The following is a 19,019-nucleotide window of genomic DNA, read 5'->3' on the forward strand; positions in this document are numbered from 1 at the left end:
CGAGCATCAGCTTATTACCTCACTAACCCCAGAATTCTTTTATTTAAAGATGTAAATAAAAAAATAAAAAAAATCAAGTACTAAGATAGGAGGAAGTACGATAATGTACGATAATGAGGGAAGAGTTAGGGAGGAGTTAGGGGAGGGATTAGGGTTATGATGACACAAATTGTGTATTTTCGATTGGGCCTTTCAGGAAGAAACCAAAAATACACAAGACTGTATATTTGAATATTCTAACCACGGCTGGGGGTCTAAAACAGTAATGTTAACTCCATAGACACATACAAAACAGAAGATCACGGCACTCCATCTTTAAAATGCCTAACAAACTGCTGAGTTACGGCACCCAGACGAACGTTAGTATCGTATAATCTGGTGTCTTAATAAAGTCTGGATGTAGGCTATTGTAACACTATTTTACTAAACACGGTTTCTACAAACAGCCAGCAGCTAAAACAATTACCTGCAGTGGTTCTCAACCTCTTATGGATGAGGGCCCACTCAAACATCTCAAAAGCGTCCACGGCCCACCCATTTCTGACCACTTAACAGACCCAACCCGTTGAGTGTCTAAACACGAGCATTTGGCAGAAGTAAGGAAGATATGTAGAGTCTTTACACATCCCGTTATGTTACAATTTCAGCATTTAGCAGATGCTCTTAATGACTTACAATAAGCAAAAACTAAACTAAAGTAAACTAAGAACCTATCATCCGTCCAACAGTAAAATATCTGTACATTGAAACTATAAACACTATAGCATGCCAGATCAATAATGTCCTGGCATCCGCAACATGCTATCGAAATTACACGTTCTCTGTGCATGAAACAAACGCGCGTCGTGACTGGTCCTGCCTCACAGAGGTCTGTGAAAAGGCTAGCATGTTAGATCAGCTATTTTCAATGTACCCAGCGACAAAGCCAGTGTGGCGTTCTTAGCGTTATACCTGGCTCAGTTTGTGCTCCGTCTTGGTGCAGGCGTCCATGAAGGTCTGGGAGATGACGTGCAGCGACGCGTCCACCGCCTCCGTCACGTGCACGTCAAAGATGAAGTGGGGGTTTCTCAGAATGTTCACCCAGAACCGCAGGGGCAAGCTGGGGAGGGGAGGGGGGGAGGGGAGGGGGAGAGAGAGGTGAGACAGGAGGTCAGACAGATCAACAGGTAGGGAGCAGAGCACACAGAACACACACACACACACACACACTTGCTTATGGCAGTCCATCGATGTCGATGATGACACACTCTCTCTCTCTCTCTCTCTCTCTCTCTCTTTTGGAAGTCTTTTGGAAGTCATTTCTTTCTCACAGCCGAGAGACGAAGACCCGCAAGGGTCGAAACGTTGTTTCTCTTACTAAAGTATCCTGGGAGCTCAGGAACAGTGTGCGGACTGCCCTCCTTTTTCATTGTACATTATCTTTAGAACAGTGTGCGGACTGCCCTCCTTTTTCATTGTACATATCTTTAGAACAGTGTGCGGACTGCCCTCCTTTTTCATTGTACATATCTTTAGAACAGTGTGCGGACTGCCCTCCTTTTTCATTGTAGCCTACATATCTTTTGTTCAGAACCTGTAGAATTTATTTTGGAGTGTGGACGTTATCTATGATTCACTCATTCAATGCCCAGCTGTTCCTCGTTATCTATGATTCACTCATTCAATGCCCAGCTGTTCCTCGTTATCTATGATTCACTCATTCAATGCCCAGCTGTTCCTTCAGAGACATCAACCTCAGGCTGGGCCGGGCCTCGGTCAATAATTCACAGACAAGATGAATATTTGAGCAACTCTGTATTGATTGACAGCAGTTACTCGAGGCCATTTTCGTGAAACGGCGCTTAGGATAGAGAGAGGTTTCTTCTGTTCCGACTAATTGTCTTCTTGTTTGTCCCACTGCTGTCTTCTTTCCTTCTTCCTCCCTCTTCTGTCATAACCCAGCCCGATTCACCAGTGGTGGAAGAATACTCAAACTGTTTTACTTAAGTAAAAGTATCAATACTGCAACTGCAATGTAGCAATACTTTGTTACAAGTAAAAGTCTGGAATTAAAAAATGACTTGAGCAAAAGTACAAAAGTATCAGTATCGTAAATCAACTTAAAGCACTCATTATGCAGAATGTCCTGTTTCACAAATGTTTTCAAAAATACTTTTGAAAATAGCAGATCTACAAGCTGTGTGTTGCTCTACAGATCTACAAGCTGTGTTGATCTACAGATCTACAAGCTGTGTTGATCTACAGATCTACAAGCTGAGTTGCATCGCAACACATTTTGTGAACTCGCTGATCGGCTATTTTCAAATGGCCAAAAGGTTTATAGGGCTGGTTAATAAGTGGTTAATGCATGTTTTGTAATAATAATCAAAATCTTGAATGTAACTAGTAGAAGTAAAAATAGTGAAAACTGGAAATAATCCAGCAAAAAATCCTCAAAAGTGTACAGTACTTTAAAATGTACAAAGCCATCCTCTCCCTGTGTCATAACAGCCTGACAGTTAAATGAAGCCTCTATCTGCCTGCAGGCTATATCTATACTACAACAAGGACCTAATTACAGACCCGTGGTTTCATTTAACTTTACACACAGGATATCAGGTGTGTGTGAGCGTGTGCGTGTACCTGTTGGTCTTCCAGATGTGTATGGTCTCCTCCTCCACGTTGTCGTGTCTGAGCGCCTGCTCGTCCAGGAAGTCAAAGAAGTATTTGACGGCGGGCGGGACGCCAGTGCTGGAGCACAACACGCTGCGGAAGAAATCGTCCACAAACTGCTGCAGAGTGCCCTGTAACACACACACACACACACACAGTGTCAGTATTGTATTGTATTGTATCGATTAGAGATGGTGATCGTGAATCGATTCGTTCAATTGCAACATTATTGAGAATCGTAAATCAACGTTTTGGGCTTTACATTTTACTTATCGAGGTTATCGATTATTATTATTCTAACGGGACCTGATGCGACGTCATGTCTCGAGAAGAGTTTGTGTCATTGAAATCAACTCAATGGCACAAACATGACGGTGTTCTAATGAAGCTTGTGACTTCTGTAGAAGATGGCTTGCATGCACATGTTGCTTCAATGTAGCATCAGTTGAAGCCAACTACCTTAGATTGACTGCGGAAATCATAGCTGCTTATCGTTAATCGGATAAGGGAATCAAAATCAATACAAATTAACAATCCCCATACTTAGTGCTGCCGCAAACGTAACAACAATTACGGAATCCGTAATTGTTGCGACAGACGGAGTCGGAGACACACACTTCACGCTCTAAGATACCGTAGAAGTGTAATACATGAGCTCATGTGAGAAGCATAACCATTGAGGTTGGATGTACAGTAGTTCGCCAAGGAAAGCAGGGAGAAAGCACAGCGTACATAGATAAGAGGTGGAACGTTCTTGTGTCACAGGTCCAAACTGTACCCTAAAGTTAACAACAACTACAGTACCAGCCTGTGTCATGTCATCTTGACTCAGATGGTCAGAATACAGTATAGCATAAGACCAAAGGTATTCAACTTAATAACAACACAAGTTGTGTTCAAGTCATAATAACAACACAAGTTGTGTTCAAGTCATAATAACAACACAAGTTGTGTTCAAGTCATAATAACAACACAAGTTGTGTTCAAGTCATAATAGGCGAACGGTTGATGCGTTGTCCGACAAAGAGATTTGGTGTAGAGGAGGGGGGAAAAGGAGTGGACCTAATATAGATCCCAGAGGGACCCTGGTTAGTTCAAAGTAGTGGTTGTTTATGTAGACAAAGCGATGCTGATAGAGACAATCTGAATGGTCAGATTTCTCCCATCTTCGCTGTCACTGGTTCTAAGGGAAACCGTTCCATCACGCAGCATCAAAACAGAGACGGTTCAAGTTCTTTCAAACTGTAAACCACGCACAGGTCATATGGAACCCACACTCAAAACCCAAAGGATTATTGGGAGGTCAATTCAATGTCAGAAGTCTGTTACCTAAAATAGATCAGATCAGGAAAGTACTAATTGACTCCAACAGATCAGATCAGGAAAGTACTAATTGACTCCAACTTGGATTTCCTGTGTGTAACTGAGAGCTGGCTGAACAGCAATGTCTCCACTGACCGAGTTAACATATCTGGATACACATGTTTTAGGAAAGATAGAACAGGTAAAGCAGGGGGGGGGGGTGTTCTAATCTATATTAGGGAATGTTTTAAATGTGTGGAGCTTGAATTGGCTGTAAACGTGGAGTGTCTGGGAATCAATGTAATACTTTCTCCCAACATGAATTTTAACATAGTTGTAATTTATAATCCTCCATCTCATAATGCTGATTTTTATAATGAATTGAAAAGTCTTCTCTCTGCTTGTGATAAATGTAATGAGACTATATCTTTGGGGGACTACAATGTAAATTGGGCTGATAAAAAGGGCAAATTAAAACTGAAATCTGTAATGGATAAACATAAATATAAGCAGTTGATTGATAAACCCACTCGCATCACTAGGACGAGTGAAACTCTTATAGATCTGATTTTCACAAATAGACCCGAGAGAGCAATAAAAACATATAATCTTATCACTGGACTTTCAGATCATAATATGACGTTGATTGTAAGAAAACTAACAGGAAAACGTCTGGTTCACCATAGTAAAACGGAAGGTCGAACCTCAACGACAGGAATTCCTAGGGCGAACATAGTTAACTTTGAACACGATTTAATGGAAATAAACTGGGAATGTGTAACTAGAGAGCAGGACTTAAATAATAGTGTGAATACTTTCGCCTGAATTTTGGGCAATTTAATAAATAAATACACCAAAACATGGACAAGTAGGGCAAAGAAATATTCTCTTCCCTGGTTTAATGATGACATCTTCCAGCTCGCTAAAAAGCGAGATCTTGCTCTTAAAAAGTCTCTAAAGATAAAAAACACTACTGATTACCTACTCTTCACAGGTTTGAGGAACAAAGTGCTGTCTGAGCTAAGGAAGGCCAGGAGTAACTACTTCCACAAACTTATTGAAGAGGCCAATGGCAACAGCTCTGGCAGCACATCAACAGAGTAGCAGACTCTAGTAGGCATAAACACGCTAAAATAAATTGTCTGAAAGTAAACAATGGCATTGTGGATAACAATGTGGCCATGGCAAATGCTTTCAACAATTTCTTTATTAAGTCTGTAGAGGAATTGTCCAGTAATTTCAGATCCACTGAGTCACCCTATGAGGAGACTGACAATGCTCATCCAGATGATTTCCAAATTAAAGAGGTGTCTAGTGATGCAGTAAAAAAATGCATCGCAAACATGAGTAGCTCAATGTCAAATGACATCCATGGCTTATATTCTGTACTAATAAAAAAAAATCTGACCTGCTTACTAGAGCCTATCACTTACTTAGTTAACTTATCTATAAAAACAAAAAGATTCCCAGAGAGCTGGAAAACGGCAATAATTGCCCCGATCCACAAGTCAGGGGACAAGGACTTGGCTAGCAATTATAGACCCATTGCTCTTCTTCCTGTTGTCTCAAAAATATTAGAAAAGATCGTTGCCATGCAACTAACTGAATATTTGGAGTCTAAGCAACTACTGCACCCACAGCAGTTTGGATTTAGACCCAAACATTCTACTGAGACAGCTAACTGTTACTTACTTGACAGGTTCAAAGGTCTACTGGTGAGGGGACAAGTTGTGGGGACAGTGTTCTTGGACCTAAAAAAGGCCTTTGACACTGTCCATCATGGAGTCTTGTTGTCCAAGTTAAAACATTTCAAAGTGTCAGCAGAAGCTTCACAGTGGTTTAAGTCATATCTGGGAGGGAGACAGCAGTGTGTCAGGGTCAATGGGGAGAAATCATTGCTGCTCCCCAATAACATGGGAGTGCCCCAAGGGTCGGTACTTGGACCACTGCTATTTAATATGTACATTAACGATCTTCCTAATACCTGCCCAGGCGTTAGCTGCCAAATGTATGCTGATGACACTGTCATCTATACATCTGCTAAAACAGCCAGCATGGCAGCTGCGCAGCTGACACAGGAACTAGAGAACATCTCCAACTGGCTAAAGTCATCACAATTAACTTTAAATGTTCAAAAAACAGTTTCAATGTGTATCTCCATCCGCAGCAGGCCTGCTGCTGATACCTTTGAGGGTATGAAGGGTATGAAACTCTTATGGAAATGGGTGAAGTAAAATATTTAGGAATAATCTTGGATAAAAACTTAAAATTTGAAAAACAGGTAAAGCATATATGCAAGAAGGTCAAACCAAATCTAAATTGTTTTCGTCATATTAGAAGGGACCTATCAGCCAAAACTGCACAGCTGTATATGCATGCTATGATTTTCTCACACCTATCATACAGCATCACAACATGGTCACAATCCTCTCAAACTGTCTTAAAACCAATAACATCAATATACAAACAGGCTATAAAAATCATGGATCAAAAACCAATGAGATGGCACATTTGTGTAACCTGACGCTGCCAGATCCAAAAAGCTTGCTACACAAATTTGTTTCACAGCATTTTTGGATCTGGGATCTCGGGAGCCAATTCGATGACAGGGCTGTTCCTTTTTTTCAAGATACTTGGTAGATGATTGGATGGGACCGTCTGTCTATCACCGTGTGGGCGTGCAAACACAACCAATCATATTGACGTGTCTATATAGCTTCACATCCGGTTTCGCCCATGTCCCGCCCTTAGCTCACGCTGATTGGTCCGGTACGGAACGGATTTTTGTCAGCTCAACGGCCTGAGAGATCCCAGATCGAGTGCTGTGTTGGGGAACATGGTTACCCAATACCGCCCTCATCTGGCAGCGTCAGGTTAACATTTGTGGTGTTCTAAAAAAACACAACCTTTTTACATTTGAAAATTTTGTATTTTTTTCTACTATCAAATTGGTTTTTAAGTGTTTACAGAGTCATGTCTCACCTTTGTTCTCTGGACTGATAGTTAGACTTCCGAGCTCTGGTAGAGCAACCACTCGCGCCTCAACAAGTGGTAACTGTGTTGTTCCCAGGTGTAACAACACATTCGGACAGTCTGCCTTTTCAGTAAAGGGAGCTAACTTATGGAACTCCTTGCCTACGGTCTTAAATCTAGAGACGGATGGTAATGTGTTCTATAGAGGTCTCAAACTATGGTTGAAATCAGATCAACTGTGCTCACATGTATAGCTCCTGACTGGTTACGAGAATGATTATGTTTACTTTTGTACTGGAGGTTATGTAATGTACTGTAACCTTGCTGTAAATTTCACTTGAATGTACTTTTTATTGAATGTACTTCTTATTTTTAGATTGGGTGTTCTTTTAACTTTGTATTTTCAGAAAAGTCTCCTATGGACAAGTGGTGAAAACTAGCACTCGTGCTAACACACTGTAAACGATGCATCTACAAGTTGTACAATTGTGCAATGAGCAATGTGATTGTTATGTCCATATCAAATAAATAAACATAAACATAAACATAAGAACGAAGGGAACCTCCTCTCCTCTGTGACTGACTGCCTCCGACAAAAGTGGTCCATTTCATTAGGAAAAATAATAATAATAATAAATGAACTCTCCTCATAATTATTTAGTTCAGCAGTTTACAAGGGGGCGGGGCGGTGTCCCAGGGGGACTGAATGGGAAAAAGCTACAGTATGTCTGAACGTCCCTCATGGTATTTTTACCTTTGAAGTGTTTCACTGTGTTTGTACTGCCCGGCGTGACCCAAAGTCAGGTCAAAGACACGCCACAACTTTAATAGTGTTCTGTTCTGTTGAGCTGAATGGTCAGCTCACACAGTTCAATGTCCACTGCTAAAGCAGTGTAGAAAAAGCTAGGTTTCTTTTTCTGGCCACGTGATAATAGACACATTCTGCGCAAATAGCAGATGTACAAGCTCACGACATGTTGCAACGTGATGCATTGTGAGGTGAGATTGTAGGTTGGCTTATATATGGCTTATATGTTAGTTCATAGGTTTAAGTGGCAATTCTATAGAGTTCAGTTGATGGCATTGCTGATGTGATGTCTTACCTTGACAGACAGCAGTCTGGTCAGGTAGATCTCTGTGGTAGCTTTGGTCATGGCCTTGTCCATCATACTGGCTCGCTTAGACTTCCCTTCATCCATCTCATCCGCTGGTCGTACCAAGTGGAACGTGTGGTCATCCTCCAATAGGGCGTTCTCTACAGAGAGAGAGAGAGAGAGAGAGAGAGAGAGAGAGAGAGAGAGAGAGTCAGAGACAGAGACAGAGACAGACAGAGTGAGAGAGTAAGAGAGAGAGAGTGAGAGAAGTGACTTTTACATTTGAAGATTGATTTCTGAACCATATTGATTTGCAAAATATGTGGTTAGACTTGGCAAACGTGTGTGTGTGTGTGTGTGTGTGTGTGTGTGTGTGTGCGTGCGCGTGCGTGCAAATGAATGGTTTATTTCGATCTTTTCAGTTAGACATTACAAAATCATAGGCAGAAGCTTATAGCTTATTAATGCCTATCCTGTGTGTGTGTTACTATACAAAGTGTACATACTCTCTTCATGGTTGTCTTGGTGCTGGTGGAAGGACTGCTGTGTGTGTAGAACTCTGGACAGAACCAATGTGGCGTTGTCCCGAACCTAAACACACACACACACACACACACACACACACACACACACACACACGTCAGGTGACACAGTATCTACATAGTAAAATTGTAAGAATTCATTAAAACTTTTACCAAAACGGACTGAGAATTTTCTAGTGGATGCTGTGACAAGAACACTTGCAATTCACAGACATGTGGTTCACATGCACACGTGTGTGCGCGCACACACACACACACACACACACACACACACACACACACACACACGCACGCGCACGCACCCACCCCGAGGCCCAACTCACATTATAATGAGCCAGCGTGTTGAGTCTCTTCCAGCGACCCTCCTTCTGTGAGGTCAGGTCAAGGTCAGACAGAATCTGACCCGTGGAGCCTGGTTGCAACTCTGTGGACAGTAAGTGAAACATGATTGGCTAAAGCATGCCTGCTCGACAACACAGTTAATTCGGACTAATAAGTCATGTCAATGAGAGAGTTCCCATGGATGGAGCCGCACACACACACACACACACACACACACACACACACACACACACACACACACTTACCCAGGGCTACACTCTCCACCTTGGGTCTCTGTGAATAAGGCAGGTTCCTGTACACCTGGTCAATGATTTTCTTCACGTATTAGAAGGACAAAATATCAACATGTCAACAGAAAAAAAGGACGGGTGTTTTCGATGAATCTATCATGGTTAAAATGGAGTTTGAAGTTATAATGGGTTTGTATAGGAACTAGGAAGGGGGTGAGGCAGCTAAAATGAATATCAAATATCTAAATACTGACTCGAGCAACTTAAGTGAACACTGGTACTGCGTGTATACTCACAAGTGTGATGTATTCTACGTCGTCCCCCAGCAGCCCTGTGTCGTTCAGAGTGTACTTGGCTTTCTTCAGCTTGGCATCCACCGGTCCTTTCTCCACCTGGTGCTTCAAGGCCTTGTACAACTTGTACAGAGGCTCCCCTGCTGTGTCCTACACGCACGCACGCGCACACGCACACACACACACACACACACACACACTTAGATGCTGAGGAAGCGACTAGGTAGCAGTGACACACAGACATAAAACATCCTGCTTTGTTACCCTGAGGAACTGGTAGAGACAGATGCACATCCAGTTACACAGCATCCTCTCCACCACCGTCTCTGACCTGCATGGACACACGCACACACATGCGCACACAATCAGTTCATTAGTACATTTCTTGATTAAAAGTAATGAAATATTACGAGTTACCGGGTAATTGACTGTAGAACACTTTCCCTCCCGTTCGCGAGTTACCCGTGTTATGTTTTCATTGTTTAATCCACGTTTTTTATTAAAGATGAACTGTTTACCCCACTCCCCTCGGGTAGGAGGCTGCGCTCCATCAAAGCCAGGACTGAAAGGCTCAAACGCAGCTTCTATCCGGGGACTGTTCAGGCTACTGAACTCTTAAGTCAAATAAAATGCACTTGTTTTGTATTGTTTTAATATGCTGCTCAGTTTTAATGCACTGCACTTTGGGATTTTATGCTTTTTATTGTTAGGTTTTAAATATACACTGCTGGTCCTGAGTATGATTTTCGTTGTGTGCAAACATGTGAAATGACAAATAAAGTGAACCTTGAACCTTGAATATGTCTTCCCTGTGTATTTTTGGTTTCTTCCTGAAAGCTGAAAGCCTTTGAGTCAAAAGGCCCAATCGAAATAACACCATTTTAGTGACATCATAACCCTAACCCCTCCCACATTATCATACAACAACAGGTGTGGGCGAGGCTCAAGTTCAGGTGGGCGGTGCTAAGGTGAAAACCAGGTATGCTCAAGGACTGTCTAAAGAGGACAAGACGCGAAGACCGTACGGGCGCCGCCATGTTGCTCACATGGTGCTTCATGGAAGGAAAGAAACATGCACAGTTGAGACCAAGGAAGTTGGACATGACAAATCATAGATATGGCACAAATGGCCCAGCAGATGGCGTGATGCCACTGAAAGGAGATATGCTTGTACATAATACACCACTTTGGAATATCTTTGAACACGACGACAAGCGACTACACCGTTTTAAAGTGGATTTTCATGACGAGCAACTCGGCGGTCGGCGCAAGTGGCTCTTCAAAGGTTAGTGAAAACACGGCAGGGAGATGTTGAAAACGATTGTTTAAAATCACGGCGTAGAAACGGTGAAGTGTGTGAGTGCGGCATGGCGTCGGTTCTCTCACCGGCGGAGCATGAGTTTGGGGTTCTTGCTCTGGACGTGCTCGTCCATCAGCTCCAGCAGCAGCGTCCTCATGATGTCCGTGTAGTACTCCAGCTTGCCGTGCAGCGCCACGGTCAGCAGAGACGAGAAGTACACCCGGGCCCGGGCGTTGAAGTCCGGCCGGCTCTCCAACGTACGGATGAACTGGACAGAGCACGACGAACGGGTTAGAAAAATAAACTATGAGCATGCAGTGGTGGAAGATGTTCTCGGCGATGTCGCCGTCGGCTATACCTTTGTGTCACTGGCGAAAACAAAATAGATTATGATGACTAAAATTAAGACTAAAATGTTAGGGAGACATCCCTTAAAAAGGGTATCTTTGAAAAACGGTCGCTTAAGAGTAGACCTTCATCAGGACAGACAATCTTCATCAGGACATTGTCTGACATCGTCTGTCCTGAGGAAGGTCTAAGCGACCAAAACGTCGACCCAATAAAGAGCAACATTTTGGCAAGTGTCTGACAGTGTCTTCTTTGTCTTTCAAAGATAGCCTTTTTAATGTATGCTCTATTGCCCTGCGCACCTGTCACTATAGCCTTCTGAGGTATGCATTGGCCGTTTGCTAACAAAAGGGAGACATCCCTCACATTTATCCCTATAACATGTTAAATTTGGTGGTCAAATGCGGAGGTAGAGGGTTCTTTCCGGGTGCTCAAAAACGCCACTGAGCAGCTTCAATTGAAATTAATAGCGGACGGGTCAAACTCACGTTGATCAAGAACGTCTTGCTGTTGAGCAGGTTGGAGAACTGGTTGAGGGCCTGGTTGACGATGGCCCTGCGGCTTTCTGGGATGTTGAGTTTCCCGGTGATCATGGGGTCGTTGTCGCCCTCCTTGGACGGCAGGAAGAAGTTCCTGTCGGTGTAGGTCTTGTAGTCCAGGAAGGGGATGCGCGCCTCGCTCAGGTCGCTGGTGTGGTCCTTCATCTCGATCATCAGGTCTGACCGGGAGGAGACAATTTACCATAAATATTGTTGCTGTCGGGCAGAAACCTTGTATTTTCATAGTCTCTCTCTCAAACTTAAACATGTATTAATCATGATTAATCACAATTTGAAGTATGTCCAAAATATACCTTTATATTGTTGTGGGAATGGTAAGATAAATGTCAGATGCGGATATATACATTTAACATACGTATACGTATGTTTTATTCTTTATAACACATCCAGTGTGTCTCTCACCCCGTTGTCGTGCAATGTGATTTTGAATTTGTGATTTTGTGCAGCCTTTTATGGCAAAAACCATCAATATGTTGGTAATTACCATCCAGATAGGGCTAGATAGTGCAGAGTGGATGGGATTATGGGATGTCTGGGGCGGATCATCCAAGCATGGATTAATTGCGTTAAAGTTTTTAATCTACCGGTAATTCATTTCACAAATTAATTAACTCAGTGTACACACACACGCATATTTGTGTGTGTGTGTGTGTGTGTGTGTGTGTGTGTGTACCAGTAAACTCCTTCTTGCAGCGGTCTCTAACACTCTCCAGCTGATGTTTCACCTTCTCATACTCTCTCTCTGCCTGACTCTTCCTCCTAACATGCACACACACACACACACACACACACACACACACACACACACACACACACACACACACACACACACACACACACACACACACACACACACACACACACACACACACACACACACACACACACACACACACACACAGCATTATTGCAGGTGTGTGCTACTGCTAATACAGTGAGGGTGCTGATGAATATTAAACTGTGTTGTCTGTCTGTGTGCAGAAGCAGAAGTTGTAACGGATATGTGTGCATCACGAATATGTGTGCATCATATGTGTGTGTGTGTGTGTGTGTCAGACCTGTAGCAGTACACGGACACAGCGATGAACAGCAGCATTGGCAGGATGACTCCAGGTATGATGATGGCCAGCGGCACCTCTTCCTTCCGGGCGTAGTACACTGACCCCACCTGCCACTCCCCGTTACCGAACTTCACCTAAAACAGTATAGTTTTCAATAATGTTCAGATCAAGGCCCATAATTTATTCATGCATACCATTTGATGACATTTCTGACCGTTTCTGACCGAGGCCAACAAGTCATTGAACTTTTTTTACGTTTTCGTCTTTTCATGTCATATGAAAGCAGGGGATCATAGCTTCAAATATTCACATATTGGTTGTTCAATTTGACCCACCAGTTTTGGTGATATGGCTTATAGAGTAATGTCTTGCAGAAAACAGCGAGGTGAGAAAACAGGCCTGAAAGTAGGGAGGGGGGATAAATGGCCTAAAAATGAAAATATTGGAAAATGATTATGCCCATTTCAGGGATGGTGCATTGGGTCATTTGGGAGATATTTTGTATTGGGAGTTGGTACCTAGCATGAAATAAACCCCCCACCCCACCCAAAAAACTAAATCGGACATGTTAATTTACCACTTTTTCACATTTTCTTTAATTAAAAAATAAAATAAAATCTTAGAGAGGACTTTGGTTCACCTGTCAGATATTCCAAAGTTCTGTTGTATTAAGGTACATTTACATAATGCATCTTGGCTCCTGGTTGACTGCAAGCAAACCTGTGATGAGGTCTTTGACAAGGATACAGTGCCAAGTACTATAGAAGCATAAGGGAAGCTCTGCATCAAATTGAGGCCCAAAGTCTGTGTCTAGTTGTAGAAAAGCTTGAGGAGGAGAAGAATAAGGGTAAGATGATTACACACGCATCAGACAGCACCACAAAGAAAGGTGTAGGCCAGTTCATGGTGCAAGGGCTGCATGTGGGTCAAGCCAACCCATTTCCTCTGCCTATCCTACCAATCCATGGAGAGACCACTGAGGACATAGCAATGCAAGTGGATATGGGGTTCGAAATACTGGCATCGGTCAGAGGAGTCAGTGTGGAGGATGTGTATAAACTAGTAGACAGTACAGAGCACAACAAAGGGTTTTCAAAGCTGCTGGCAGAGATGTACAACTTGGAAACACCAGCAGGGCAGATATGTTGTGGCACCCACACTACACTGGGCTTCAGCAGTGCCATGAATAAGGTAATGCGGTTGTTGGAGGCTGATATGAAGATGGAGCAAGTGCTAAAGAGTTTCATGGTGGATCTGGATGTAGACAGCAAGAATGCCAGTGTAGCTGGACAGGCACTGGACATGTGCCTCAAGTTGGTGGCTCCTGACTATGCCCACAAACCCTGGAACCGCTACAAGGAATTCCTCCTCTTCCTTGAGCAAAGGCAGGTATCCAGTGTGCTGTTTGCCTACAAAGACAGCAGGTTTGGGTGTCTCTCCAGGGCAGCAGCAGTCCTAACCTACCACTTTGGCCATCTGACAGAGTTCCTGAGCCAGAACCCTCATATAAACAACCGCCTGGCCTGCCTCGTCAGAGAAGTGATGGAGCTTCCCTACCTCAAGGTGGTCCTTGTGGTGTTTGCCTGCCTGGGTGTGCACTTGGTGGAACCCTTCTATGCCAGAACCATAGAGAAAGATGCTACCCATACTCAGCTCAGGGAGTTCTACAAGGGACTGCATACATGATTGGGCCAGCCAATCAGTGACAACTACACAATGTTCACAACACCCGAGTATCCTGGAGTGTCTGACGAGCTTTTCAGTGGTGTAAAGAAGACCTACACAGAGGAGAATCCTGAACTCAGTGTCAGACATGACTGCCGGACACTTGGAGGAAGTGAAGAAGCTAACCAATCTCATGCTTCCCCACCTGCAGACTGTCCTGGCCAGACAGAGGAGGGACTATGGCATTGATGAGAAGACCTTCCCAATGGACTATCCTGTCAGCGAACAGGCAACCAAGATAGATGAAACCCCTGTGCACAACATTGGAATGGAGAGACAATGTGGCAAGGTGGACTACAGGCTGAAGAAGCTACGCACATTAAACGCAGTCAGCAGGTCTATCATTTTGCAGAAGAGCCAGGAGCTTAGGACTGGACAGATTCCATCCTTCAGAGGTTTCAAGGCCGCCCAAGCAAAAAGGGAGGTCGAACTCAACTGGAGTAAACTCATGAAGACAACATTTGAGAGTGGGGCAGACCAGAAACAAGACATGGCTCAAAGAAAGGAGAGGAAGAGACTAGACATGCTGGACACTGAAGTCTAGAGGTGGCCCCTTCACTGACAGTGGGGAAGTTGAGAAGTTCCTTGTGGATACAACTCTGAACAACAATGCAAAGCAGCAGAGGATGAAGTTGGAGGTTCAGTTTTCCAGAGAAAGTACCACGCTTCTGCCTAAAGTCGATCCTATCTTCCGAATCCAGATTACACTGCCCAGTGGGAAGAGGAGGATGAATACAGCACAGGAGTTTGGCGATGCCCTCATGTCGTACCTGGGCAAGAGGAGTGACCGAACCACACTGGAATATGAGAAATTCCAAGAAAGTCTTGAAACGGGAGTGACAGAATTACATATAAAAAAAAATATTAAAAATTACCTGTTTTGTCTTTGACATTAAAATCTAATCTTCAACAAAGTATTCTGACTTTAAAGTCTTTAATAGTATTAGCAGACAGTAAGATTAGTGAATGCATAACTGGCAGAATAGCCAGAAAACTCGTTTTTTTTGTGTTATTTTTCATTTTAATGAGGAATTGGGGGGTATTTTCAAGATACAGAGTTACTTTGAGTTGTTTCAGTTCTTCTATGTATAGTGTGTATTAATTCCCAAATGAGTTTGAAAGTATTTATTCAACAGCATATAGAAAAACAGCAAGAATAACTTATGCATACCAGGCGGAATGGCCCTTTTTGGGTTATTTTTTTGATTTTCAAGGGGTGGGGGGTTATTTTCAAGATACAGAGTTACTTTTGTTGTCAAAAGTCTTGTATTTATAGTGTTAATCAACTCCCAAATGGGTGCGTTTAAATTTTGAACTTGATGATTATCCCCCCTCCCTACTGAAAGGTTCACTTCTGTGGTCTCTAACATTACAACTATAGGTACATACTGTAGGTGTAAACATTTATTTCATATTTATGTCACGGTGCGACTCAGGATATGTAGAACCCAATTGCAGAAACAGAGCAGGAGCAGAGCAGGTCAAATGTAGGTGATTTATTCTCCAAAACACAGGAACACAAGAGAACGCAGGAGAATACAAAGAACACTACAAGAACATAACTAGGACTGAACACTGTAACAACATCTATAATCAAGCAGGGAACATAAGGGACTGAGGGTTTAAGTAGACACAGGGATCACAAAACACAGGTGAACAGAACAAACAATCAACACTGGGATTGGCTGGGAGACTAACAGGACACAGGTGGAGAAAACTAGTAATCACAGGAAGGTGAGACAAGACAGGCAAACACAACTAGGCAGAACAGGAAACACTAGGGCAACACTACATAATAAAAGTGTACAACAGACTGATATCGTGACAATTTATGAAAATAAATGTATGTCAATTTCAGCTCTGATATTTATTTCATGCTCTAGTATGTGAAGAGTCACATTTAGCCTCACAGACAGAATATTTTGTTGTTTTTGTCCACAATTCCATGCTGTATTGACTATTGATGTTGGTACCATTAGAAGAGATAACAGGCAAACATTGATCAAAATTACAATTCTTCTACATTCTCTCTAAAGGTCTAGACTTCTTGTAAATTAAGTAATGCAGATTTTTTACAATAATTTAACTCTGCTGGGTCCATTTGGTTTCATTTTACGCTCTCAGGAGTTAAAGAAAGATCTGTAAGGGTCCTTTCAGGTAACCAACTCTCCATCATTTAGTTGGGGACCCCCTGGAACCCCTTCAAGGACCACTGGTTGAAAACCACTGACCTAAAAGAAGGCTCACGCGCATTAGTGCATGGTGAGCGGTAATTATCCTTCATTCATGTCGTTCTACGGTATCTCCCTCGATTCGTCTCACCGCTCTCCGCTTCCGGTTCTGCCGGCCTCACATAGTTTAGTGACTAAACTACAGTATGCGAGGAGGGCAGAATAACCGGAAGTAATTCTCAACATGGGGATTTAAGGGGGTCCCCAGATGACTTGCTTAATGTGCAACATTGTTTTCTCACTCAACAGTATAAAACAGTAAACAAACCAACACACTGTATGCATAGTGTCTAGAGAGTGTATTTCTAAAGTGACAATTTAAGGACTTTTAATGCTAGAAAAAACAAACGAAACTATTACAGATTCAAATGTAAGCAACAAACTATAAAATAGGGCAATATGTTTTATATGAGAAGTTATCCTATGTATTTCCCCTGTGCCAGCCGAGTATCTCTTTTTTATTCAGTAAGTTAATACTGAAGGTTAGTTTTAGAGATGTAATTGGATACTGGCTTTGGAACCATGTTGCTCTATATTGACAGGATGATTTTCTGCACGTGCGTGCGTTCCCCAATAAGAAGCAGTGGGAGCTGAACATGTTTTCTTCCCCACATCACAGACAGATGATTGACGGCACCCTGGTGGGTGTGTGTGTGTGTGTGATTGACAGCACCGCGGGAGGCGTGCCTGTCAGCGTGCACGTATAGCATAGACTTCATCACACCGGCTGGTTGTGCAACAACAATCATGGATTTTTCAACCGCAGGTATCAACTAACACACTGTTTCACAAACAGTGGGTCAGGAGCCATTTATGGGTCACAGATGACACATCTGTATGGGTCTCTTTACTTTTGCTTTCCTACATTTCGCTTTTAAATATTATTATTTCATAACATTTAAAAAAAACAATTAAAAACAAATGTAATGTTTTTTTACCAGTAATTTATAAACCAAAAATTAATAAATCAAAGAAAATTCTAAGAAATTCCATAAATTAGAAAACAAATGTTTAAGTAGCAGTGCCAATCTGTGACGCTTTTTTCACTAGTTTGGGTCCCTGTGGAGATATAAAATGTCTCTTTTGGGTCACGGGCTTAAAAGTTTGGGCACCACTGAACTAACACTGTGACAGGTGTAAGGGGTATAAAGGTGAGTGAGTGAGTGAGTGAGTGAGTGAGTGACTAGACAGACAGACAGACAGACAGACAGAACCTTTCTCAGTGTGCCACGTTGAAACACATTCACACACGAGGAGCACAATGCGACCCTGCGTGTTCCGAGCAAGAACGCATTGTGTCTCTTCCCATGTGTGTGCGTGTGTGTGCTTACCACTAGCTCCAGCAAGTCAGCATTGGTGGTGTCTCTACGTTGCCGTTTCCTGGTGGTTCCTTTAGGTTTTGGAGAAGGAGCATCGACAAACAACTTCTCCTCCTGCGGGTTAGGGTTACACGTTACAACACGTCACACGGTACAACACAGTAGTCTAATATTCATCAGCACCCTAACCTCCCACTGGGTTAGCAGTCTCCTGCCATCAGCACAGCTCAAGCACAGCTGAAGACCTACTTCCAGGAAGGGCGAGATCTGGTAGCGACCAACAACCAGGTCTCGACTAGTTTCTTATTGGTCGCGACCAGGTCGTTATTTTCCTCGACCGGGTTCCGACCCATTTTAGTCGTCGCAGCTAGTTGTTAAATGGTCGCGACCAGTTGTTTTCCGGTCTCGACCATGTCGACCAGTTGTTTTCTGGTCTCGACCAGGTTGACCAGTTGCGACCAGGTCGTTATTGTCGCGACCTAGTCGCAGCTAGGTGTTTATGGGTCGACCAGCTCGGAACTAGTTTATAGGTCGATGGAGAGGGTTTAGTGCTTTAAGCTCAGGGAGTGGTTTTTGGCCCGCTGTTCGCCCGAAGTATTGTTTTCGCGTCTCATAATTTGATAGTACAATCACAGTGAAGACGTCACATCAAAGCCGGATATTGAATGAATCCCCACATCTTTGAACTATTTAAACATTTTAAGATTTGATCGAATTATGGCCTAATGAAATTACGTGTGTTTTTACACCTTTAGGCAATCTTGCACAGCATCTCGTTCTCTCCAAACACGTGATTCTAATTATTGATATATCGATGACATAATAATGGCTCTTAATAGTGTGAACACATAAACTCTGCTCAAGAGCTTTTAACATCACTAGAAGTGTCAGCAGCCAAAGTTGGCCTATTGCTCAATGCCAAAAAGACAGAATGCCTGCTTCTGAATGAAGACTCTGTTCACCCAACCATCCGCTCCATGGACGGCAGTGACATCAAAGAAACTGAGGATTTCAAATATCTTGGATCATACGTAGTCAGTAGCAGAA

At 42.9% G+C, this 19,019-nt stretch overlaps 1 protein-coding gene across 1 annotated transcript in view; it reads right to left on the reverse strand.

The window, feature by feature from the left end:
• Nucleotides 1-19,019, reverse strand: part of LOC310872537 (plexin-B2-like) — a gene marked incomplete at its 5' end in the record, with an annotated part of 69,279 nt that overhangs the window by 13,041 nt on the left and 37,219 nt on the right. The window contains 13 exons of the mRNA XM_083784496.1: nt 952-1,099; nt 2,623-2,783; nt 8,031-8,182; nt 8,528-8,612; nt 8,887-8,987; nt 9,151-9,220; nt 9,432-9,578; nt 9,693-9,759; nt 10,815-10,996; nt 11,565-11,794; nt 12,310-12,395; nt 12,695-12,831; nt 17,985-18,086. Coding sequence (XP_083640622.1) covers nt 952-1,099; nt 2,623-2,783; nt 8,031-8,182; nt 8,528-8,612; nt 8,887-8,987; nt 9,151-9,220; nt 9,432-9,578; nt 9,693-9,759; nt 10,815-10,996; nt 11,565-11,794; nt 12,310-12,395; nt 12,695-12,831; nt 17,985-18,086 — 1,668 coding nt within the window. The remainder of the gene's footprint in view (nt 1-951; nt 1,100-2,622; nt 2,784-8,030; nt 8,183-8,527; nt 8,613-8,886; nt 8,988-9,150; nt 9,221-9,431; nt 9,579-9,692; nt 9,760-10,814; nt 10,997-11,564; nt 11,795-12,309; nt 12,396-12,694; nt 12,832-17,984; nt 18,087-19,019) is intronic.

The sequence above is a fragment of the Protomyctophum parallelum genome (assembly GCF_964188405.1).
Source record: "Protomyctophum parallelum genome assembly, chromosome: 1".
NCBI classification, from domain to species: Eukaryota; Metazoa; Chordata; class Actinopteri; order Myctophiformes; family Myctophidae; genus Protomyctophum; species Protomyctophum parallelum.